The 26,113-nt window shown below is 45.3% G+C and overlaps 1 protein-coding gene across 2 annotated transcripts; it reads right to left on the bottom strand.

The window, feature by feature from the left end:
- Positions 1-627: 627 nt before the first annotated feature.
- On the bottom strand, positions 628-25,313 carry PHF11 (PHD finger protein 11). Of its 2 annotated transcripts, XM_064440905.1 has the most exons (13): positions 25,212-25,308; positions 22,634-22,694; positions 22,150-22,293; positions 21,450-21,570; positions 20,429-20,564; positions 18,684-18,791; positions 17,809-17,942; positions 14,655-14,701; positions 10,810-10,868; positions 9,246-9,309; positions 7,163-7,285; positions 5,721-5,792; positions 628-1,476 (listed from the first exon to the last, which is right to left on the bottom strand). In XM_064440905.1, the coding sequence occupies exons 5-13, from the start codon at positions 20,534-20,536 to the stop codon at positions 1,337-1,339; spliced, it is 855 nt and encodes a 284-aa protein (XP_064296975.1). In that variant the 5' UTR covers positions 20,537-20,564; positions 21,450-21,570; positions 22,150-22,293; positions 22,634-22,694; positions 25,212-25,308; the 3' UTR covers positions 628-1,336. The 2 variants fall into 2 exon arrangements, with proteins under 2 accessions (XP_064296975.1, XP_064296974.1); XM_064440904.1 differs by lacking the exon at positions 22,634-22,694 and having other exon boundaries at positions 25,212-25,313.
- Between the last annotated feature and the right edge of the window lie 800 nt (positions 25,314-26,113).

Genomic DNA, 26,113 nt, shown 5'->3' with positions numbered 1-26,113 from the left:
GCTGAAGTTTAGGTTAATGTCTGGTCTAATTTGGGGGTTATGACTTTGCTAAGCTTTGCAAAGCCTAGAGGTTTGTAGTGGTGCTAGAGGCAGGGAGCTGCTGGAGCGGGGCCTGGGGTAGGCTGACAGGTACCTCCAAAGCTGTCGTAAACGTTTCTTAACAAACAACTTGGTTTGGATGGGAAACGCCAGGCCAAAACTCTAGCTTGGTGGGGGGTAAACAGGTAAATCCATGCTCTGTGGTAATAGGCTTTTGGTTTAGGTGGGCAGGTTCTAGGCTGAGTAGTGCCTGAGTCCTTGGCTCAAGCAGTAAAGGGCTGTGGGCCTACTCCTGGCCAGCCAGCAGGCCTGCGCTAAGCAAGTAAAAATACTAGTTTTTTGTTCTGTGAGGCACAGATACTCGTTGTACCCCCCCAGAGCTTCTGTTTTGAAAGTTATTACTCTGTGCTAATAGATCTCCACCTTCATACAGAATGAGCTCAATTTACAAATTTTTACTAGTCAGAGGGCGCGTACAGCTGTTTGAGCAGGATCGTGCTGCAACACACGCTGCTTGCTACCAAGGGGCACCGTGACAGCACAACCCCTCCTCTGCCACGCCTGGTGCAACAGGACTAAAGACACAGCTTTCTTAAAAACATTTTTTTTTTATTTCATTAACTTACCCTTTTGTAGCTAAACAATGCTTTTCTGTATTCAAACTTTTTTTTTTTAAGACAAAACTCACGGAAGTATGATGCCCGACCATCTCTGGTCTGCCTGCAAACACTGTTTCACCGCTGCCATGGCAGCAGAACTAGTTATACATTAAGCAGTTAAATGATTCTTGATTAATTTAAAAAAACCCCAAACTCCTGTACATAATTCAGAAGGTTTCTTTGAGTGCAGGTTCTGCTAATTTATCATCTTTGGCAAGCCAAAGCAGCACTGTGAGCCTTAAAACAAACACCACTGTCTATGTGCAGACAGCGAAGCAGCTACACACACAGTCAGAAGATGGCTCCCACGGCTAAAGTGACTTTAAAAAGTGCTCTGTGGCAGCTGATGCTCCCTTGTCTTTGACAAAAAAAGTCTTGACTGGAGGGTTTTGCTGAGATTTAAAAAAAAGCTAAATTTGGTGTGTTACACTCATTGATCCACGGTAAAATTTAAGGAAAGGGACAACTTAAAATTATTGCAACAGTGAGGTATAAAACCAAGTAAAACACCCAGGTCTTGCTTGTGTCTGTATCGGGGCAGGGAGAGGAAAATTACTTAGACACTGACCAGACGCAGTCTATGGTTTCTATCATTAGAAAATCCTAAATATCGACACCATTACAGACAGATCTAGGGGCTATTCAGACACCGTACTTGAAGTGCTAGCCATGGTCTCCTGGGTAGGAAGGATGACTTCTTTCAAGTCCTGCAGTAGCTCGATCTTGTTATCCAGTTGTTTCCTGCTTTCCAGAAGTTCCTGGATTTTCTCCTCTGTTGCTATCATGAAAAGAGAGACAAAAGCTTTTATTCACGTGCAACTATTATTAATTTAAAATACACATTACCTATGCATTAACACTGCCGAGGCTGCCAGCACCTAGTTCAGGCTGCAGTAACGCCGGCGCCTTTCTGAAGCGACGTCCGCAACCTGCCCGCTTGGGCCCGTCCCCGAGCGCTGGGCTGTGCCGCGTGGAGGAGGCCGGCCGAAGCGCCAAGGTGGCAGAAGGAACCGCAAAGCAGCGGAGTTACAGCCCGCGTCACCCATACGCTGTAATCGCAACACTAGCCACGCTGTAGATTTAATTCAAATGTCAAAATCCTTAGCCTAGTTACTGACCCAATGTCGTTTTGCACAAGGGCTTTAACGGTTCCCTTTTCAGAAGCTGTCTGCATGGAGACTCCTCCAATAAAGATGCATTTTAAGTCTTTAACGATAACAGAGCTGAATTACACACCTAAAGCAAATTTACAAGCCTAATGGCTTTTAGCCAGCAACAACAAAATTAAACCTAAAAAGAGATGGGTTGGACAGGTGCTTTCACCAGGTGTATTCTCAGAAACACAACTCAGGACTTCTGGCAAAACAGTTATTGACAGGATTCACCAGGTTCTTTACCTTACTCGCAAAACCCTCCCCGAGCAGGTTTCTGCTTCTCGCTACTGCTTCTGTTTTCCTAATGTTAAAGACCACGGAAACTGGTGACAGGCCGGTTACAGGCCTTGCCAGAGCTCAGAAGCGTTACCAGCACCTGCTCTCACCAGCTGCCAGGTTTAAATGAAGCACCCGCTTTGTCCAGTAACGCCACACGCAGAGGCAGCGGTGACCTCCCAGCAGCAAAGTCAGTCAGTGACCAACACACAAGTTTTCCTCACAGTGTGTGAGAACACCAGAGTTAAGATTTTAGCCAGAAGCAAAATGTATTTTTCTTTTTTTTTTTGGCGGGGGTGGGGGGGGGATGGAAGATGTTGAAGGTCTCCAAAGTCGTAACAGGTAGAGTGGGGAAAGTAGCTCCAGATGGTTATCTCTGTTCATCCTGAATTAGAGCCTGAACTGCCCTTAACGCTGATTTAAAAAAAAAAAAAACAAAACAAAAAATCTTTGGCCTTCTGCCTTCCCCCACCTCTTCCTCTGTGTTCAGAAAGCCCATTGCTGCTGCTCTAGTGTGTGTATGTGGAAGGTGATGTATGTGTGTGTACAAACCTTCCTCATGCATTTTAAAATCACAGAATCACAGAATGGTAGGGGCTGGAAGGGACCTCTGGAGATCATCTTGTCCAACCCCCCTGCTTGAGCAGGCACACCCAGAGCAGGGGGCACAGGAACGTGTCCAGGTGGGGTTTGAATGTCTCCAGGGAAGAGACCCCACAGCCTCCCTGGGCAGCCTGTGCCACTGCTCTGGCACCCTCACAGGAAAGACTTTTTTCCTAAGGTTTAGGTGGAACTTCCTGTGTTTCAACTTGTGCCCATCGCCCCTTGGCCTGTCATTGGGCACCACTGAAAAGAGTCCAGCCCCATCCTCTTGACAACCACCTTTTGGATATTTATAAGTATTGATGAGATCAAATACAGGAGCCAACAGGCTGAGCGCAGATGTTGGAAGCTGGCAGCCAGAGCAATGGCGGCATCTGCTGCCTCTTGATAATTCAGGGGAGCAGTTCACTGGAGAGGGACTTGGTGCCCCACCCAAGCTTTGACTGAAACAAAGCCAGAGATGCCTGTCCCCTCTCTGCATTCCTCTGCAGCCACGTGTCACGGCCCACCATTGTCTCACCCCCTCTGTGCCCACCATTGCACGGTGTCAGCCCAACAGCTGACTGGAAAGCCTCCCCTTCATTGCTTGCCGCCTGCAGCCTTTACAGCATCTCCTTTTGGTATCACGTCTACATGGTTAAAAGAACCAGCAGGTACATGTCTGAAGAAAGAGCTGGACAGGGACAAGCAGGAGATGGGATATGAATTAGTAAATTATCAGAAATAAACAAAACGAAGGGCAAACATGACGATTGTGCTGCTGCATTTAACACGCGGGTGACCTACAGGCAGAAGGCACATGGCTCTGTTTCTCTTCTTTCAAAAGAATGTGGCAGAAACAGAAATAGCCCAGAGAAATATGTCTGTGATGGGAATGACTGGCCTATGGGACTGATTCCGTCAGAAGGCAGGTAACAGACTGGGAACCTTCCACCTCATACAGGGGTGACCTAAAGGGAAAGAGGACGTAAAATGGGGAATTCCTCAGGGAAGAGCCTGAGGAATGCGGACCTGGCATGACTCGCTCCTCCGTAAGACAAGCACTAAGGGGCTCTCAGTGACGGTTCTGCACAACAGTTGTAAAAGTGTCACCCCTTTGCCCGCACGACTAAACTGCAGAGTTTGTGGCTACAGATCCCCCGAAAACAAGCACTACACAGAGCCCAAACACTATCTGGCAGACTGCTGACCAGTGAAGACAGGAGATTAAGCTGACTGAGGTACCGCCGCAAGCAGGACACGTGGCAACAGAACGGACAGCAAAATTAAAGGAAGTCGCTTTTCCTTGGAGAAGAGAACAAGAATCTCCAACCTAGAATTTTGAAATCACTGATGAGGCGATAGCAGGTCCCGTGTGAAAAAAGTTTGAGGCAGTCAAGTTTGCGGTAAAGCTGCACATTGCAGAAGAACCGTTCAGCAGTATCAAGAGTCAGTTCAGGAAAACCTTGCTGTGCTGATGCTAAGGCTCTAGAACAGGTTTTGGATGATGATCCAAGAAGTCAAAAAAAGACAAAATGGAAAAAATGGATTGAAGGTGAAGCGTGTCAGATGACCCAAAATCATCAGTTCCAGGAACAAGATCAAAGAAAATACAGTATTTTTACTAGTCCTTCATACACCATCAGAGAGACACTGTAGCTAGAGCTTGGAACACAGTCTGGGACACCAAAAAAAAAGGAAAAAGGCAAGAAAAAAAAAGCACCAATTCCTGCCACCCCTGCAGTTCCACTTGTAATTAACAGGTTATCATTCCCTTCTGACTTGGCCATTTTAAGAGCTCCTCTTATATCAGTTCTGGATCCAGCCTCGATGTGTGTTTTCATTATTGACCTTGAAACTGAACGGAGGCTGACAGTGTCAGGCAAGCAGATTGTGTGGTACAGGAAGAACTGAGCTGCTCAAGTGGAGGGTAACTGGAAAGGGGACAACTTTCACACATGAGTGTCACATGGTTGTGGGTACGTAGGTGCTGCTATCAAGAATTTCTCCTGTAGGCTGAGAAGGGGATGAAATAATTGACGCAGCTCTGAAAGAAACAAGTGTGATCCAAGGTTGTGTCACATGAGGAATAATGAGCGGAGATGCATTAATGCCCTCAGACGAGGCACTGGCGGAACCTTGCGTCTGATAACTCTGTAATGCCAGTCACTCCCATCTCTGAAAGAATGTAAATGCAAGAACGGCAGACGAAAGAGAGGGCCTGGCTTTTTCAGTCGAGTGAAGGTGGAACAGGTGATGCAACCATCACCTTCATGTGCTGAACCTCAGCATTCGCTAATTAAAACCCGTTTTCCTTTTCACAGGGATAAATTAGAGCAGAAGTTCGAACAAGTCTGCTGTCGTCGAGGGAAATGGGAGCGAGAGACTCACCTAGCTGAAAAACAGTTTTAACCTTGTTGCTCACAATCGCTGAGATGGGAGTCCAAGCCCCAGAGTTTCCTTCCACAGCGGTGGTCCCAAGCGACCCCTCCTGCCCATTTTCGCTTCACTCTGAGCACTCTCAGCTTGTTTTTCAAAGCACGTTAGTTGGCGTCAGGGCCAGGTGAGCTCTGCTCATAGCGTTTAATGCCCTCAGCTGAAACACAACAGCCAGTCTGAACTGCGTGCATCAGACAGGGGCAAAGCTGTAAGGCAGGCAGGGTGCTGAAGAGAAGCTGCAGAGGAGGAAGGGAAATCACCTGCGGAAACAGGACCTGAGCGCACCCTGCGGGAGAGGGAAGTTCCTCTGGGGCAGACACCCTTCGGTCCTTTAAAGCTGTGGAACTGTGGCTTGCCTCCCTCTTCAGGTCAGCCAGCCAGGTCTGACGTACTGTATTCCTAAAGAGTCAGGCAGCAACGGCTTTTATTCAACTATTTATCTAATGCTGAGAAAAAAGTTCTCCTTGGAATTTTCATTTTAAATAGTCATTTTATCAAAATGCTCAGAAGGATAACCTCAGTGCCAAACCCCATACCAACTGCTGCTGCTCTGACAGCTTTTCTCACATACCTGAATGAATATTTGTCAGTATATTTTCAAACAGTCCACAGTCAAAGAGCGATATCACTGTCTCTTCATACTCTGGGGAAAGAGATTATTTGATTTAATATTACAGGGTAAAGGTTTACAGAACCCTTGCATTAATGTTGAGCCCTACATTAGAGGCAGCACAAAACAGTAATTACTTATTTGATAGTGTACTGATTGCCTGACGTTTTAAGACGCCTTCCTTCTCATACAGTCTATATGGAGAAAGAAGGATCAATTTGTCAATTCTACCTTTTTTTTTTTTTTTTTTAGTGTCATACATCAAATAGGAAAGGGGACCTACTTGGAATCCCCTTTTCAGGTCTGCACCTCACAAACAGTCTATTTAAAAATGAGCAATATACTTAAGTCATATTCCGTTCCATCACGCAGGACCGCACGTGTAACGGCAGGGCTAACCACACCAATTCCTCTTGACGGACCACGTGACAGGTGGGACAGCGCTGTCACTGTTCATGTTAAAAACCAGCCCAGAACTATGCCTCAGTTTCTTAGCTGAGGCTTCCAATGAAACAAAATACAACACATCTATGTAGTTTGCGTGACTGTTAAGAGATGTGCTTAATGGTGAAAACCTTTGAACCCCTTATGTGTCCTGGACGTCATTACTGCTTCTAACAGCTACTGTCATGTTACCTGCAAGCTGCTCGTGAGGAAGATTTAGCCAGGTGGGACACTTCACTTCCCATGCCTGTGCTTCAGTTACTTTGCATAAATTAGCATTCTTTATCCAAAAGTATTATTCATAGCTCTGTAAAGCTGGGAGCACAACAGGAGAGGAAGGTTTGAAATGTTCTTTTTTTCACTGTGTTGTGGACAAGGCAACATTAGAGCGGAATCCTCCACGAACCAAGTGCTTTATACAGCCTCATACTTAAACCCATAAAAGCCCCAGATACACACTAACAGTTGACATTAAAGTTACAAGTAATCTTCAAAAAACTTAAAAGGTACATACGCAGGGATTTTTCCCTCAAAAGAGAGTGCTGGTATTAACGGACATCTGGTCCCTCTGTGAAGCTGTAAGAGCAACACAGACTTATGATCTACATAAAACCTGGTTCTCTTCTCTGCCTGGGAGAAGCGATCGGGATGCACCTACCCACACTTATGCCAACGGGTAAAAGGTGGCTTCAAAACTCCAAGGTGAGAAGGCCTTACTAGAGTATGCTGAGTTGGCAGCTCCTCCCTTCTACTGACACAGGTATACCAAAAAATACTCACTCTCCACCTGCTGTGCAGCTGCAGAAATAAGACAGGACCCGGTTATTTGGCACTGATGAAGTGCCAAATAATGCCAAAAGGCACAGAGAACAACTGAGAAAGGTGACCTGGGGCTGAGTGCCTGGCATTCAGATCAGCATTTCTGCTCTGACAGCAGAGCCCTCCGTGGGTCTCCGTACCTGTTTCTGAAGTGTTGTCATCCATCAGTTTTTCCTGCGCCAGGTGAAGCGTGTCCAGCATTTCTTCAAATATGTCATCCAGAAGCCCAGCTTGCTTGCATTTCCTAAGGAAGTCTATTCGGACTGTTAAAACACAAAAACACACACTCTTATACAAAAGTGGCCCTGACCACAGCTGCACGGGCTTCACTCACCGGCTTCAGGAACGCACACTTTGGTTAAGTCCCTCTTCCAGTAACAAATACTTATGCAAATTCCTGGCTCCTCCAGCCACCCACTCAGCCCTTTTCAATGGGAACTAAAAATGTGGTCAGGCAAAAAGTAAGCATTGTGCCAGGTATAAAATTACCTAAGCTCTAGATTCAGCTTCATTCATCAAAAGCTCCACAACTCTAAATGCACCATTCCTAAAGCCTCATGATACCCCCAGTATAACAAAGCAGGTGATTTGTCTCACTTTTTCCCCCTTTCAACTGTTGTGACCACACTGTGGACTGAACAAGCTAAAAGATAGAAAACAGTGCAAAAAGTGAAGCAGTACTGGATTTGTTAAAATAATTAAGGCTACTTTTACTCCAAGTGATCCAGGCATTAAACTCGTTTATTACAGCTCATTTGATATACCTACTCTGTCAGATTTGGATTCCTAGGGAAATAACTATCTATTTTTTCTCCATCTCAGAGCAGCAGGTCAGTGACAGGTTTCAGTAAGATCGATCCAACGGGCTGTTCAAAAGGAAAGCGCTATCAGACAGCTCACAGAAGCCTACCAGTCTCCATTATAAACAACATTAATTTTTTCTAGAGACATCTGTGAGAAAAAAAAAAATGCCATTTCACTTCCACTACATGCCCTACAAGTATTCCTGGGTTCTCTACAGGTTCCCTTTTCTTTAAAGTGGTAGTCAAAGGTAAAGTCAAAGTAAAGGGGGGTGTTGGTCTCTTCTCCCAAGTAACTAGTTATGAGAGGAATTGCCTCAAGCTGCATCAAGGGAGGTTTAGATTGGGCATTAGGAAAAATTTCTTCACTGAAAGAGTGGTCAGGCATTGGAAGAGGCTGCCCAGAGAGGTGGTGGAGTCACCATCCCCAGAGGTGTTCAAAAAACGTGTAGATGTGGCACTTTGGGACATGGTTTAGGAGGCCTCGTGGTGTTGGGTTGATGGTTGCACTTCATGATCCTAGAGGTCTTTTCCAACCTTAAGGATTCTATGATTCTAAAATTCAGACAACACATTAGGCAGCCCCCTGCTGTTACAATACTGTGCCATGTACTAAGCATAACCATGGGAAGGTGAATAATCACCTCTAACGCCTTCCAAACTTCCAAGTGGCAGCATAATCCCAACAAGCAATTGCAGCAGGAATTTTGGGGTAACATGAAAACTGCGGTACTGAAGGATGGGTGCAGAGCTTGATTTCACTGTTGTAATACCACATGTATGCAGTAAAATACTACAGCGTGTTAAGCACCCTACATACACCTAGGGTTCAAAATAACATAAGCATGCAGTGGCAGGAAAAACCCTAGCAGCGTTCAGCAAGCCCCATTCCCACCCAGTGAGCTAGAGCTGCTGATCACGGCGTGCTGAACTCCTCTCTCGCTCAAGCCCAGCTCCTCACAGCGCCTCCCCTGCCAACCCATTCCAAAGCACCACTTGGCAGAACTGCACCCCTCTCCTTCAAGAGGGGCTCAGTGCAAGGAGGCCAAGGTGAAGAGGAAATTATTACATTTTAAATTTAACTGTATTTATATGGAGGGGGTCAGGCAGGGGCACCCCTGCTTGCTGGCGACACACAGCTGAACACAGCAGCCAACCAGCACGGGGGCATTCCAGGTGAATTCACCAGCTCACATCACACAGCAAGCCTCAGACGAAGCGCAGAGATTTGTTTGCTGCACAATTATTAAAACCTGCACAGTCATTCTGCCAATCAGACTTCCGCTCCCTTGCCAGAGCTTGGAGGGTTGCTCGTCTCAGGAGAATAATAAAGATACATCGCTGCTATCAGCCATCTCCAAGCTCTGAACTTCCACATAACAGATCACAGTATCTCCTAGCTCTTCTATAAAGTGAAACGCACCTTTATGCCTGTTTTTTCTTTGTAGTACTCGTAAACTGTTTTCTTCTGCTGTCTCTTCTGCACTCTGTAAGACAATGAAAACAATATCTTTTTACATCATATTGGCACTTACTGCTTTGTTTTCATTATCTTATCTCTATATTAGCACAAATATATAAAAGAGCCCACATTTCTGAGAATATAGTCAGCTCCTGTGCACAGCTAACGATATTCCTCTCCAGACACGCTGTTTTTAGAAAGGGAAGCAAAAACTGCTTCAGAGCAAAAACTCTTTCAGAAAAGCCCAACACCTGGGACCCCACCCTCCTTAATTTGCAAACAGCACAGATGTTAATGAATGCCTACTGCTAACTCCCAGTGCAAATGATGTTCAGTTCCCTAAAGCTGATGTAATACTAGAAAGAATTTGAGAGGAGAGGGGGAATATTTTTCTTTTCCTTTGGACAGGATGCAGTCATTCTCTGTGGTTCCACGTCATACCACAGTACTACAGATAATTCTTAAGCTCTGTCACAAAACTCCACCAGTGTAAAAATGCATTGTTCTCACAATGGTAAACAAGCTATCCTGCTGTGAGAAATCCTGGAGCCTCTCAGCTTCTTATTTGCAGTGCTTGTATTGATTTCCAAGACTGCTAGCACTGGAGAGCAGCAGGAACCACACATTACTGTGGGTAATGGGTCAAACGAATCTTAGTCATAACACCAGGAACGTAAGTGGACTTACAGCTGATAAATTCTTGGAGACAACCTACCCTTACAAGAGTACTACATAAAAGCTGCAAAGATTGTCCACATCCCCTCACATGACCTCCCTTTAATCTCAAGACCTGGGAAAGGCAGAAGTTTTTCCCAAGCAAAGCTGGATGCTAATTCCTGTAGAAAGGAGAAATCCTGACCCTCACCCCAAGAATCAGTGGAAGTTCCCATGCATTCTTCCGTGGAGCCAAAAGAAATACCTCAAAACAAGCTGCATTTACAGGTTTTATAACAACAGCCTCTAAAACAACTTCCCCTGCAGCCAGAGGGATGCTCTGCTTGACAGCTCCTGAACCCTTGGGAAGGCCATCTTCACTGGCAGAGCTGAGAACTGCCTGATTTGCAATGAAAATCTGCCACATGTACCATGAGCACAGGCTCAGAAACGATTAAGTGCAGTTTAAAAGGCCAAGTGACTCATCAAAAGCAGTTTTTCATGGAAACTGTGTCAAGCCCTACGCAAATCTGAGGGATGTAGTACTTCCAAATAAAAGGAGAGCCCAAAGTGAAGCCCTTTCTGCTCAGGTCATGATCGCAGCCACTGAGTCAGCCTGGTTTGGAGTTTCCTACCGCATTCGTGCCACGTTACCTGAAGGCAGCATTGACTCTGCCTGAAGCAGCTCCAAATGCAAACAGTTTTGTTTTGACAGAATGACAAGATCAAAACAAGGCAGCTGTAAAGGAAAAGCTCCTGCTTCTGTGAGGAAGCCTCTTTCTGAATACACTGGCAAAATACTTCACTAAATAAGTCCTTTGCTGTAGCAGATGCAGGTTCCTGTTTTAGAAGTACTTAAATTCAGAATTACCATTTGTTCTGTGATGGTGGAAGATTTCAGTGTACGCCGTCTCCTCTTATTAGCTGCATCTAGGAATCAAGAAACAAGGAAGTAACAAACATGTCAACCTCAGGCCGATGATTTCACGTCATTCACATTCTCTCTTTTCCCAAAAAGCTACAAAAATGAGGCACTTTGGGTGGCAAGGCAAGAGTATGTTTCAGCTTCCCCAAATACCTGACGTTTCAGTGGAATTCATATTATTTCCATGTAAGATAAATTACAAGCCTGAACTATTAGGAAGAAGTGCAAATCACCGTAGCCTTAGGATATCACTTTGCCTTTTAAACTCAGTATAGAGCAAACCCAGATTTTAACATAAGATTTTTGACTGTGGCAGAGTGAACTTATTCTCCCCAGCAGCAGCACTGCCTCCAGGTGGTAAAAACTTCAGGCAAATTTATGAAAGATGACTTTTTTCTTTTCCAGTTAATTCTTCTTTATGTTAATACACCCTCAAAACTCAGACTACATGAAGAATTATTTTAGGGGTCACAAAGACATACAAATGGTGTTAGGTTTTTCATCGATATCATGACCCTCCTAGAAAGCCTCCAGAAGCAATTTGACTTGTAGGTTAATATAATTTTGCTACAAAGTATTTTTAGTGACATGGTATGAGATCTCTGCAAAATCATCTGCTTTCACTCTGTCCTTTCTATCACCACGCACCAGCCTCCCTCCAACGTCATAACTGGCAGCTGCTGAAAACAGCTACAGCATCACAAGCAGAGGAGGATACCTCTGGCAAGGAAGACATGGCAGGAGCAGAGAAAGCTGGAGAAGAGTTCAACCACCCACCAAAACCTGAAGGTTTTAAATGCAGTGGGGCTATATGCCCCCCTCCCGTTTAACTCTACATCCTTTGGGCAGTGCTTAATAAGGTTTTCCCTGTTAGAAATCATCCTATTAAGAGGAATGAGGAGCTACTGTTGGTACAGGAAAGCTGTTGAAACAAGTTTGGGTTTTGGGTGCTGGTGCTGGACATTTGTATTTTTCATGGCCTGAAAGGAAATCATAGCCTCTTGTTTCATCCAAAATAAAGCTGGGTGGCCTAATTTGGAGCAGCCTAGGAGACACTGGTAAAGGCACAATGTGTTCCTTGCTGTCTAGCACAAAATCTTTGACCTATGGTAGAATTTTCTCAGCTCTTCCTGATGTGTGCTTTAGGGATGCCTTATAAAATAAGAGGAACACAGTCCAAAGAGCAGCCCAACTCTTCCTGCTCCTCACAGTGCTGTTTGCTCTTCTACGTTTGTCAGCCTTTACAGAATGACAGAATGGCAGGGGTTGGAAGGGCCTCTGGAGATCATCTTGTCCAACCCCTCTGATTGAGCAGGCACACCTAGAGCAGGGGACACAGGAACGTGTCCAGGCGGGTTTTGAATGTCTCCAGGGAAGGAGACTCCACAGCCTCCCTGGGCAGCCTTTTCCACTGCTCTGGCACCCTCACAGGAAAAAAAGTTTTCTCTCATATTGAGGTGGAACTTCCTGTGTTCCAGCTTGTGCCCACTGCCCCTTGTCCTGTCATTGGGCACTATGAAAAGAGCCTAGTCTCATCATCCTGACACCCACCCTTTAGATATTTATAGGTATTGATGAGATCCTCCCTCAGTCTTCTCTTCTCCAGGCTGAACAAATGCAAGTCTCTCAGCCTTTCCTCATATGGGAGATGCTCCAGTCCCCTGATCGTCTTCGTAGCTCTCCGCTGGACTTGTTCAAGGAGTTCCACATCCTTCTTAAACTGGGGGGCCCAAAACTGGACACAGTACTCCAAATGTGGTCTCTCTTTACTCTGGGCATATCCCACACTTCCAGTTAAGCAGAAGCTGGAGCCTGTTCCCAAGTCCAAACTGCCCTCCCATCCCTGCTGTACAGAGCTGCAAGGAAGCCTCTTGGCCCTTAAGGCACCCTATTCCCTTCCAATCAGTCAGCAGAGCCCTGGCATTTCAGCACAGGAGTGGTGTCTGGACCAAGAACAAGAGGATGTTCCTTCACCCTATTTTCTCCAACCTACCAGGGAAAACAAGCCTGGAGAGGCAGCCCTTTTGTACCAGCTCCTGTTCCCACACAGCCCAGTGCTGGCTCAGACTGCCCCAGGGGAATGGCTGAGCTACTTCGCCTAAGTCAAAACTCCACTGTGGAGCCACAGCACTTCCATCCCAGCCTGTCTCACTCCCCACCCTGTGCAGACCTGCACACACTCTCAGCACTGGCATCCCCTGCCTGCCCAGATGGGCAGAGCACCTGCTACTTCAGCCAACTAACCAGCAGATACCCCTGGCTATTCTGAGCACCACACGTGCACCTGAGAGCTGCTCAGAGGCAGGAGACACTGGGCTTGGGGACCCAGGTGTCATTTACCCCACTCTCACAGCTGCTCCCCACCTCCTGGGGTAGAGCTGCTCTCTCAGACAGAGGTGGGAGAAGCTCATTCAGGAGGCAGGGCAGTCACTGCCAGCAGAATCCATTTACCCCTCACGAACGAGGGTATCCAAATTAAGTGCATCTGGAAGATCTCCTCTAGGAGAAAACTCTCTCCTCAGGGAACAGGCCACATGTTGTATATGCAGCACTTGAAGACACCAAGACCATCAATCTCATAAGATTTAAGCCTTCCTTATGAAGGTCATCTACAGGGCTGGGCCTAATGCCTTAATCTCATCTCATACTGGAAACGAAGCGACCCTGGCCCTGTCTAGTACTTGGACAGGAGACCACCTGGGACCCCAGACAGACCCAACAGACCAACAACCATTAGACCACAGAAATCAAATTAATTTTAAAAAGGGAGGGAAAGTCAGGCCTCAAAACTATGGATAAGTAAAAAGCAAAACTACTAAGGAAATAAGAAACTGCATTTGGTTAGTGAACCACAGCAATATCAGGTGTTAAACAGACTGTATGTCTGACTGAGAAGCCCCAGACCCTATGACTAAAAGTTTAAATGATAATCACCTAACCTGCCCCTTGAGTGGCATCAGGGTGGAGCCAGGCTTTGTCATGAAGATTAGCCGAAGTTCGCTAGGCTTCAGCGGGAGCACACCACTCTTAGCATTAGTGCTCACAGTTTGATTGAGCTCAACTTCAAAGTGAAGGCTAGTCTATGACCAACCCTGTTTTGGGCAGGATTGTATGCATTAGGTTATCAAAGTCACAGCTTTGGTTAATTCAGTGAGATTCCTGACTACCTCTGTATCAGCAAGGAGCAGGACTGCCAAATTAAGCTGCATTTCTGTAGCAAAGGCAGCAATCTTTAAACAGGGGCCATATAACCCTTCTGTTACACTTAAAAAGCTCTTTGGGATCCTTCAGAATGAAAGGCTCTATTTAAAGAACTACAGCAGTGAACACGGAAGATGCAAATGTGACCATGCAAATGCAACCATTTTAAGGTAACTACAGATAAAAATCCCAAGGTGACTCCTGTAACAGCCCTCTCTTTGCTGATCAAGTGCAAGCTTGTGCATCACTTGGTAGCATGGCTGTCGTATCTCACATGGATTTTACAAGCTGCTTGGGCCTACCTGCCTGCACAGAGTTAGATTAAATCTGTAAAGGATCAGGTCCACAGTGCTTTAAATCAGTTTTGAGGGAGATTCAGGGAAAATCAAATATAAACATTTCCTACTTCAAAAAACCTTCTTGATTTTTTTGCATACTAACGGACCTCAACCAAACCACTCCTGCAAGATTAGAGATCCACCGCTCAATTATAAGGTGGAGTAACATTTATTTTGTTCAAATGAGTTATTGACTGTAGGATGCAAACTTTTAAAACAAATGAAATCAATGAAGCCATTAAAGAAACTCACCGTAGTGATTGGTCCTATTGCCTCGGTCATGTTTTGGGCAGAACACTCTAAAATTTAAGTTCAGTTTTAAGAAAAAGAGAAAAAGTATTAATAAATAGGTAAACAGAGTTATGCTGACTGATTTTAACAGATATTTTCCCCTCTTTTCATTGAAAACTGAAAGACGCTTAAAAAAAAAAAAGTATTAGGACTTTTGTTCAGCATTACCCACCTAGGAAAGCACCTATTGCGAAGTCACATACATGCACAAGCTTGTATTTGTACTTTTAGAGCCTCAGTGGCCTCTGAACACCGAAGCTTTGAATTATCAGTTCCATCACCCCACTCTGTCTGGACTTGCTCACTGTTCAAATCCTGAGTCATACACGTTTCACCTGGTGTGGCGATCGCTGTGGCTGAGGTACTCTTATTGAAACACCTTATTAAAATGCAATTAGTACCACAGTACTAATATCGCTTGATCACAGCTACCGCAGTTCTGCCCTCTTGCCCGGTACCACTCAGGCCGGGTCCAGAACCTCTTCAGACGTATCTGCTTCCTAGTCAGCTTGGACTGATAAGCCCTGCACGGTGTGCTGGCACAGCCACACGGCACTGCACTGCCACACACAGTACCAGTTACTTGCTTGGAGATCTCTGCGCCCTCCCTTTCTACTGCCTGGTGCTCATGAGGTAGTCCCCAAATCCTGAGGAAGTACGGCACCCTGTTTGAGATCCAGTAGCTTAAAGCTGCTTGATCCAAGTGTTCCTTAAAGACTTTATTAAAATGTGAGATGGGAATACTTTCTCTGGTTCTAGGAGAGCAAAGTTAATTCCCTGGAAGAGGCAAAACGTTACAAATACAACTGGAAATATTCCTTATATTCTAGATATAACGTGTAGAGAATGTGAACCAGCTTCTATAATATGCCTTTCTTACAGAAGGATCCCAAATCACTTTTTAAGCAAAATTGCCTTATCAAGAGTATGGTTTAGCTGATCTCTTCATTACAAATCTATTTGCCAAGACTAACGCTCAAGTGTTTGGAAGCAAGTGGAAGGGGAACTGCATTTACTAGGACATTTTCTAATTGTTGTCATTCTTTTATTTTAACAAAATAGAAGCACTGACCTTAGAAAGGCAGTCTTGACGACCCAGCTTTTTTGCATGAAATTCATTTTGATGCACAAAACCCCAGATTTATGCATGCCTAACAATTCAATCAGAAAGCTAAGTACTGGAGGCACCTTATTTACCTTCCTGAATTTCTAACATTGCCCTTTGGAGGTGGGTTTTTTCCTCCCCTCCCTTCAATTCTATTCTCTCCCATTTAAAAACAAACTTCCTAAGTACAAGAACATCTTTCAAAGAACAGACAATACCTTCTACTACTCAAGCCACTTTATTTGGAAGCACTTCCCTATCATCATTTTTGCAAGATGGCAGTACAAATTACGCTTATTTCCTCACCTCTACTCTTACTAGCCACTTCCATAGCATACCTTCTCTTTTTTGTTCTGCTCTATTTGTTTTGATAATCACTGCTCATCATCACAATGACGGCAACTCAATTTAAAAACACCAGCTTGCTCTCTCTTGAAGGAATTATTTCTTCTGATCTGCTTTTCAGTATGTTATATTTCACCATGAAAAAGTGCAGGGGGCTGTCAATCCATACCCATTGTTTTTCAAGTTTTGTTCCTCTTCTCTCCAATAATTTCAGACTAGCTACAAATTTTGTGCTTTATTTATATCACTGATACTGTGCAAGTCTTTGGTTTCAAATCCCTGAAACCTGCCTCACCACCTTTCTCTAATCTAGTCCTTTTTCATCTCTTCAGTACAGGTCACTATAGCCTAGTTTCCTATATTTCTATATAGGACAAACAGCTAGTCTCACAGTAACTTAATACAAGGCATTTTTAAGGGCCCCTCTTCCAAACCTCCAAGGTCACCAGCTCAGAAAACCACCAAATCAAACTATATATTCAACTACTACTTTACCAGTTTGCATCCAGACTGTTATCAGTCCCATTCATTTTTCATCATCTTGAGAAGCTCAGTCTTCTTCAGCCTGGGGTATCCTTTCTAAAGCTATGTGATGAGAGCCACTTATTCTGTGATCATAGAAAGTTTCCACCTCCCCAGCTACACTCTTTAATGAGCTTTGCAGAATCCTGAAGACTTTATAAGCATAAATTAAGTGTATCATCTTCCCTACAGAGCTGGGCTTACAGCCTCAGACAAAGACATTTATTTTGGACTGAGAGCCACAGTGAAGCAGCCAGGAGGGCAAGTGTTTTGACACAAAAGGACCCACCTATCTTCTGCTACTACCAAGGACTGCACTAGTCCACCTCTTCCTGAAACAAGTAGTGATTAGATGGTCTACCAGATTAATCTAGGACTAACATGATCTGTGATATCTCTGGCCTTGCACAGGAATGGACATCAGCGGTGTTATGCACCTCAGACTTTACAATAACTTCAGCACTCCAAAAGGCCCCTGAAGTCCCAATTTCTCAACCCCTTCATCTGCATCCTCATTCACATTAGATGTTCCATCTAATGGCAACACAGGCAGCTTGAGGGCAGTGGACACCAGGACTGGCATGATCAGGACAGAAAATTTACTTAAAGTCTGTTTAACTGTGTTAATGCTAGCAAGATAGTTGAGATATAAGGCCTTTGGTGGGAATACAAAGTTCTCCACTAACATACGGAGGGAAAGTTACCAGAATTTGCCTGATATGAACAGATCCAGAAGTGCTATAGCCCACTCTGTGCTCAGACAACATTTAGTGAAGCTTCTGACCCAACAGAAATAGAGAATTTGAGTGACATTAGTAAAAATCCTGGTCCTTGAAGACTAGCTAGATAGCCAGTAAGGACTGATTTCCTCAGTTTTGGCCTAGTGATCTTTCAGGTGTGTTTCAGGCTCAGACACTAAATAGATTCCTTCTCACTGCTGTGATGTTTTCCTGTGAAAGGAAAACATTTCCCCTATTGCTCGTGAACAGTGGATCAAGCATCAGTTTAAGAGAGGACATATTTCCTTTTAAAAAAAAAATAAAAATCAAATAAACTTAAAACCACACAATTTTTAAGTCTCTGTTCCTGACACCACCACCAAAATCTTGACATTAACTAGTTAGAAAATACTTGGTTAAATACCGGTAGACTCCATTGTCTTCATCCGTTTGGATTGCTGCATCATCACAGAGTGCACAGAAGTAGTGATAACTTCTTCGACAGGCTCTTTCCTCACATCCCACAGTGGCTCCTTTCTCGCGACAGAAGTTGCACACCTAGAACAGGACGAGGTTTAGCAGGTAAGCATTACAGACAACTACCGAAAATCTTGCCGTACGAGGAAAATACTATCCTCTGTGGGAAAATCAAACCTCTCATTGTAAGTTGCCTCTGTATAACTCATCAAGCAAGTTCACTCTTGCAAACTCCTACCCTGGTCATTATTTCAGCCACCTTTTTGCTGTCTCACCTCTATTTCATACTGATGAATTTGAAACATGATGCAAAGAGCCATGTGAGGACACTGGGCAACTTCCCCCCTCCCATAAATCTTGCCCAAGTTATTTCAATACCTAATGGTATTGCTGCTTGTATTTATGTTTTCTAGGCTAACTTTGTAATGAGTCCCACCCAGGACGTAAGGGAAGAGGGCAGCTGAGGACAAAGCCAATAAGAAAACCTCATATAAATAACCTCCCTTCTGCTAAAACCAGAAGGTGTTTCCCTTTACACTTATGGATTGCATAATTTTCCTTCATGCACTGGCTAGTCCCTCACCAAAGAGTCTTAGGAAACTTAAAGGCCATGAAGCTCAACACATTTTAATACAAAATGAATTAAATTTCACCAAATATAATGTCAAATCAATGTTTCTAACTCTAAATCCGTAATCTTCCTAATCTTAGATCAGAAGGACCAAGTACTTTTCTGCATTTTTTTCAAGCGTAACACAGGCCAGAACAACCTTCAGTACTATGACATGGAACTAAGTGCAGATTCAGAAAGAAACTCCTTACCAGCCGCTTTCCTCTCTTGAGTTCTTTCAACACTGATGCCACATCAAACCTTATATCCAGATTATCGGGGTTATGCTCTTCAGATTCCACAAATCCTGAGGAAAATAACTAACGACAAAAGAGACAATATTAAGAATTACTAAAGTGACTCAGTCACCAGTGAATTGCAGAGAAAAGAGAGGAAGGGTACATCTTTTCTTATTGCACAACAACTTGCCCTACCTAAGAAAGGCTGATTTTTCTCTGTGTTTTTAAGAGGTTTCACCTACGCTGAACAAGGAGCTGTGCTTAAACCTTTTCCCAGACAAAAGAAGTTCCTCTCTCTATATAGGAGATTTCTCATGACCTGAAGGTGAGCTAAGAAAAGATTACGAGGTGATAAAGTAGACTTAATTAGAAGTGGGAATGAAGAAAGTCTGGTAGTCCAGGCTGCCCAGAGTAAGGAGAAGCTCTTCGGCTGACAGACCTCCACACCTCGAACATCTTGTTATCTGCCCAGTTGTTCAGGCTTACAGCTGGTTGCAACATTTCTCTCTAACAAAACTTCCATGCAGTTCAACAACAGTTGACTGCATGAGAAACATTGTACAAAGCCTTGGAGAAACTCATAAAAAACGCATACCTGCACGTTCCGGCCACTTTAATTCCCATAGAAGTGCTGAGCCACGACAATAGGCGAGGAAGGGAAAGTTCTTAGCAACTTCTTCTAATCATTATATATAGCTAATTCCAAAGAAAAGTGAGCTACCCTTACGTCAACTGGCAGGCACAGTCTGCTCAGAAGGTGATAGCTAACCGCAAAAAAGCCAAACAGCGCAGAGAAGACTAAGGCAGAGAAATTAGTAAAGTTGTGGCGTGGGAAGAGACGGGAGAAAGAGGGAGAGAGAAAAAAAGTTTCAACATGGAAGCAACATTTTAGCCCTAACAAAGCCTGTTTCAAACAAAACACCCAAGTAACGCTGTAAAATAGGCATCAGATGTTTCTGAAACATTCTGCTAAAGAAAAAAAATAGTAGTAGAAAAATAAAGATGTAAACATAAAACCTGCAAGAATAAGAAGGCTGGAACAGTGAAAGCCAGAAAGCTGTTCCAGCAGCAGATGCATCTCCTGTACTAAGTGACCCTCACTGAAGGGAGGATAGGAGAATATGGCATCTGTAATTGATTCTGCACACAAAGAACCAGCTCCACTAAGATCCTGGAATAAAGGGGAGGCATTTTGACAGCAAGAAAAGTAAATACACTCTAGTATCACAGCACACTTAGAGCTTCATGGATATTTTTGTATTATCAACTTCTGATATTTTTCTTCCTTATTTTATACAAGGCACAGACTGGGAAGTTTTTTACCTTGATCTACCAAGTGATGCAAATATTTTCCTGCAAAGGTTTAATTAAATAAACAACTTTTTGTGGTTTGAGCAGCCTCATTCAATTCCATGTCTCAATAAGACCTATTTCTACTGATAGGCTGTATGTGTGTCTAGAACATTGATCAGGAACAGACATGCATGAAAACACCACAAATCAATGTCTCCAGCTGTGCAGCTGTGGCCCACCCCCTCCAAAATTCTGCCCTGTTGCTTTTCATAGCTTTCCAATCTAATATAAGCTTGCTGGTTTGGGTAACCAACCTTTTAATTCAGGCACCACTGCAGAGTCAAAAATAGACAGGCAGTACAAACTTCCTCTTTAGCCCTTCTTCTCCACTCCTCTTAGGTACCGACCAACTAAAAGCCACTCACCAGACAATCCTGATGAGCTGCAATATTTTGCTCTCCGGCAATATACATTATGGAACCAGCCTCCCCTGGTGGACAAAACGCACACGTTGTTCTCACCATCTTCGCCATTATCAAGAAAACACCTAGAGCAGGAAAACTGGGACAAAACATAAGCAGTTGGTGCAACTCACACACACCAAGCAGGACGAACAGAGGAAAGCAGAGCTTGCTAGCACTTGCCCTCTAACTGCTCCTTCACCTACATCCCCTGAGCCTTGGCGCTTTGGTCCTCCAGCAACAACTAGTATAGAATAGGCAAAGCCTGCTCTTGGGACAGCAGTGGGATGGAAACCAGCTCCCTAGAGCCCCAGCAGTTAGGGCAGGAGGAAAACTATGTTATTTTCTCTTGGAAAGTCTCTAGTAAGTTGTAAGGGATAATATGAGAGTTTTCAAGCTTGCTCAACAATATCTACTCCAACAATAGGCCCAAGAGCAGGACAGCAAGACATGCCCTAGATGTGAAACCCCTTTTATTTGGAGGTCAACCATTCATAGCAGTGCCTTCCTTAAGCTAGTTCTGCCACACTGAGACTGTAAGTCAACCAAGGAGAGAGAAACAGCCATCCTCAAGCTTCTCCAGTGCCTTCCAAGAGTTCACAGAAAACAAGGAAGAAACACTAACTGCTTACTGTAAAGATGTAACAAGGAAGCATGGAAAGGCTTGCAAGTAAAAGGGGGCAGAAGACAGAGTCAGAAACTTTGAACGTTCTCTCTCAGTGAGGCAGAGGCTAACATAAGCGACATAATTTTCTCTAGACCCTGGGATTTGCCCCATGGACATCTGTGCTCTTTTTTGGCCATATCCACTCGAGTCTTAATTGTTCTTCTTCATACATTCTCTCTTTTCCCCCACCAGCTGCAAAATTTTAAGGCCAGCTACTTATTTTACAAAACAGTCTAAATGCTTCCGGATAAGCCTTTACCCACATCCCCCACCAGCATTTTACAGCATCACACCGCACATTAGTAGCACAAGTTTTACTTCGTCTATGGTTTCTGTGCAAGTCCGCACCGCAGAAATCTTCAGCAACTTCCCAGTCCTACTAGGTGTGACACTCCAAACTCCCCTTTGCTGGAGACGTCACCTCCAACAACACAAACTCCTGTAGGATAAGGGTAAGAAAAGTCTGCTTTTACTTTCAAGAAATAAGAAAATCTGAGGTTAAATTATTCTAGTGAAAGAGAGGCAGGAAGGTCCATGTACAAAACAAGCAGAAAATCTCAGTCCAGCAAATCTCACAACCTTCCTGTGGCTTTCAACAGCCAACCTGTGTTTTCGTTAGTTCCCCATCTCCTTTCTGTAAACGGAGGGGATAGTCTCAAATGACAAAAAAAACAGAGTAGAAGGGGATTTCCTCCCCCGCCTCTACCACTGAGAATTTACTTACTCATGGCAAGTCACTTTGACTCCACACACATCTGATTTTGCCCCCCATCCTTCTATCTCTTGTAAGCAAGGTAGGATAGAGACTGATTTCCAATATCCATCTATACAGTGGCCATCACATTAGTCACAGAACTTAGGCATTAAATAAATATGATAGAAACAAACAGAAATGTACAGAAATAGATATACTAGGAATAGAATAGAAAACAAAGATGTAAAGAAATTAAAAAGCAGAACAAGTTAAGAGTTTGAACAGCCTAGAACTCAGGAAAAGTTAACTGCAGCAAGCTAATACCTGGAATCGAAGCAGATACATAGGCCCTGCTCAGGCCCAGTCAGAGGATCCAGCTCCACGGGCTCTGGGAATTTTCTGAGAAAGAGCCTAAAAGTGGAATCTACAGTCCCTGGTGTTCTTACAGGCTCAGGAGAAATCGTGGTGCTGCAGAAAAACAGAGGGCACTCAGTCAAGGTCCGCCTTTGGGTTACTCCAGCGCCTTTACAGGAATCCTAAAGTGGTGAAAGGACAGCTCTTGGCCATTCCTCACTGCAGAAGCAGCCAGCCTGCACCTGCTACCCCATTTAGCCTGGTATCCTCTCACACACAGGTGTGTTGCTTTGGCCCTGTGCTCTTCCCTAGCTTTCTGCTACAGATTACTGCCAGGGAGAGGATACTGAGCTAACCGGGGCAATGGATTCGGCTAGCTGCTCTCAAGTGAGAAGGGAGAGGCTAAGGGCATGGTTCCCGTTCCATATTTTAATTACATTTCACCCGAACAAACCTTGCTTTTGCAGGGCTTAAGCCTGCCGCTCATGGATTCCATCTGACACCCCAGGATCTGTCTGAAAAGGCAAGAAATAGTTGTTCCTTACTCAGCTCCTCCAGTAACGCTCGTGACAGCAAACATCTATTATTCTCTCTCCTATTGTCTCTTTTTCAAGTTGAAGAATATGAAACTATTTAGTTGTTCCTTGTACATAAGCTGCTCCGCATCTTTGATCATCCCTGTGACTTCCCAATCTCTCCTTTACTCCTGCTATGTTCCAAGAGGAGCAAACGGCCTCACCTCCAAAAGGGTGGGCTACCATTTACAATACAAAGGCACAACGGTGCTCTGTATTTTTCTCCTCTTAATAATTCAATCACATTTTAAACTGCTACAGAGTATGGACCTGACACTTCAATAGAACTACGTATTATAGTCCCCCAGATCTCTTTCCTAAGTGGTATCAGATAACATGGAGGGCAGCGGCATTTTGATTGTTGCTCTGACACATGCATCATTTTCCACTTATCAATGCTGGATTTTCACCTGCTATTTTATAGTCAAATCACTCACTGTCACAAAGTCCTTCTGCAACTCTTCCTAGCCAGCTCTCACTTTGACTGCCACAGAAGCCAACTGTGGCAACCTAAGGTGATTAATTAATCCGTAAGAGCTAGAAGGCCCTTCCACTGCCCTCTGCTAAAAACAGAGCAAATGAAGTTGCAAAACAGAAGGCAGAGGAAAGGCAGCTGAGGGATATGTGACTGGCTGCTCCTCTGGTACCTGTGCTGTTTCCTACAAGCAGTTTTGGTTGGTTTTTTTTTCCCCAACAGTGACGACATGGAAGAGAATAGGAATTGAAACAGAAAGTAAACTGAGACAAGAACATTGTTGGCCAGCACACACAGATTATGATACTTCCAAATACACCTTGCTGAAACATTACCCGTTTGTCTAAGTATTTGCTCTCCAGAATCAATTCTGAGAACACCATTGCACGTAAATACACACATTTTGCCCAGGAGGAAACTAAGGCACAGAATGTCACTTGGCATAACTATAGGGGAGTAAGGAAAAGAACCCGTCAGTTGCAGAGAGCTACTGAAACCCACTGCCCCAGCTCCTACTCTTCTCTTCAACCTAGTATAGTGAAGGATTTGATCTACTGAAGTAAGGAGAAGGAAGGAAATTACACACTTGTTACACCCACTGTGTCCTCCATTTGCACTTTGTGGGGAAGGAAGCACTGCTGGTCATATATTAGCTAGGCATGATCTACACAAGCCCCCTCTCCATCCCTCAAGTCATTAGCAGCATAAACACACGCAGCCTTTGCATGGGTTTCAGAACAAAACCCAAAGAAACCCCTCTTTCTGACCACCTTTTACTTGCTACAGGGGAAATATCTTTACAATATAAAAAATTATTTTATTTAGAAAAGTATACATTAATGTACCTGATCCAAGTGATGTAGGTGATTGGAGGGTTCCTCATTAGATCTAAACTCTCACCTATTCACAAGATCACAGAATAGTTTGGGTTGGAAGGGGCCTTTGAAGATCATCTAGTCCAACCCCTCCCTGCCATGGGCAGGGACACCTTTCACTAGACCAGGTTCCTCAAAGCCCCATCCAACCTAGCCTTGAATGTTTCCAAGGGTGGAGCATCTGCAACTTCCCTGGGCAACTTGTGGCAGGGTCTCACCACCCTTAACGTAAAAAATGTCTTCCTTATGTCCAATCTAAACCTACCCTCTTTCACTTTAAAACCGTTGCCCTTTGTCCTGGCAAAACAGGGCCTGAGAAAAAGTCTCAGTCTTTGTGATAAGCCCCCTTTATATATTGAAAGGCCGCAATAAGGTGTCCCCCCAGCCTTCTCTCTCCAGGCTGAACAACCCCAACTCTCTCAGCCTTTCCCCTTAGGAGAGGTGCTCCAGCCCTCTGATCATTCTTGTGGCCCTTCTACCACCTGCTCCAACAGTTCCATGTCTTTTCAGTGCTGAGAGCTCCAGAGCTGGACGCAGTACTGCAGGTGGGAGATGTTTGGACTTCTACTGTTAGATGTCCTTAGCCACTCCCTGATGCACCTCACAGAATAACACCTTACCCTCTCCTGACATGCCGCTTCCAGCATTTTAAACACAGCAGTGCCATTTTTAAGACTCTAACAGTTCCTGAAGATCGACTTTCCGCCGATTTAGACATCCGGGCGCTGAGGCGGGACATGCTGAGGCGGTATCTCCCCTCATACCCCAGTACTTCGAGGCCTAACGGGGCGAGTTGACATCTACTTGGGGCCTGACTCGGCACTGAGCCTGCCGCCCCGGGAGGCTCAGTGCCGAATCAGGCCCGGCAGTGGGTGGCCTCAGGACAACGGCAACCACTACTAACGGAAACCCGGGGTCGCCCTCACAGCCGCTCCCTCAGCCCCGCTCTCCCCCCGAGCCGCAGCCGGGCCCGTTCATTAAGACTCGGGGTGGGGGGGGGAAGGGTAAGGAACGGGACGAACGGGACACGACACCTGGCACCGAGGGGGCGCCGAACAGCGGGTGGCCCCAGTTCCACCTCCCCTCCATTCCCGCAGCAAGACTTACCGCGGGGTGGTGGGAACCATCCACTCACGATCGCCCACTTCCACAATCCCTCACCTTTCCCCCCCCCGCCCCAACTCTCCCGCGCGGAAGTGGGTGTGCCCAGCCGCCGCACGGAGCATGCTCATTAGGCACCCGCCGATGATTGGCTGCGGCTCCGGCGTGGAGGGGAGCGGGGGGGGGGAAAGATGCGCCGCCGGTCACGTGGCGAGTGTCCTTTGGGCGTGGCGGACCCGGTAACCGCAGGTTCGATACCCGCGTCTGGCGCTCCCGGTGCCCGCCGTTGGGCAGCCACTTCCCAAGGGATTTTTTCACCACGGGGTAGGGGAGATCCTGCATCCTTCCATCGTCCCCCGTTCATTTTTGCACGTCCCTTAATCAGAACAAGTAAGGGACCTGAATGCAATAGGGAGGTCACAAGCAGTGCCCAACATGGAGCTGGCAGGGTGACATCTGACCGAGCAGCTGATTCAAGAGAGGGGCATGAAAAGCCAGGACACAGTGGTGTGCCTCCCGCAACCATAAGGCCCTCTCCATGGTGGAGGAGGCAGCAGCTGCAGCACGCTGGCTTCATACCCGCCCATGGTGGTGCTCACCCAGCACACAAAGGACTGGACCAGCCCAATGCCACCGGTCAGCACTTCCCTTGGTCAGGAGGTTGAAGACAGGCTTGTCCTCAGGCAATCGAGGATACAAGATTTCCTACTGTGCCAGCTCCTCACTGCAGGGCTTTGCCAGTCCTTCCTTGAACGTAAGCGTGACACAGGCTGACCCCCTCCAGCTGCCTGCTGCTGGAGTAGTGAGGGGTGGGCCCTATCTAACTGCAAAGCATAAGCACTACTGGGAGAAGCTTGGTGCTCTGCTGATCTCAACACAACACTCACCAAGGGATTTCCTGTTCCTGC

The sequence above is a fragment of the Phalacrocorax carbo genome, chromosome 1 (genome assembly GCF_963921805.1).
Source record: "Phalacrocorax carbo chromosome 1, bPhaCar2.1, whole genome shotgun sequence".
Taxonomy (NCBI): domain Eukaryota; kingdom Metazoa; phylum Chordata; class Aves; order Suliformes; family Phalacrocoracidae; genus Phalacrocorax; species Phalacrocorax carbo.
The sequence above is the reverse complement of the archived record's forward strand: the minus strand, read 5'-3'. Positions and strand labels throughout refer to the sequence as shown.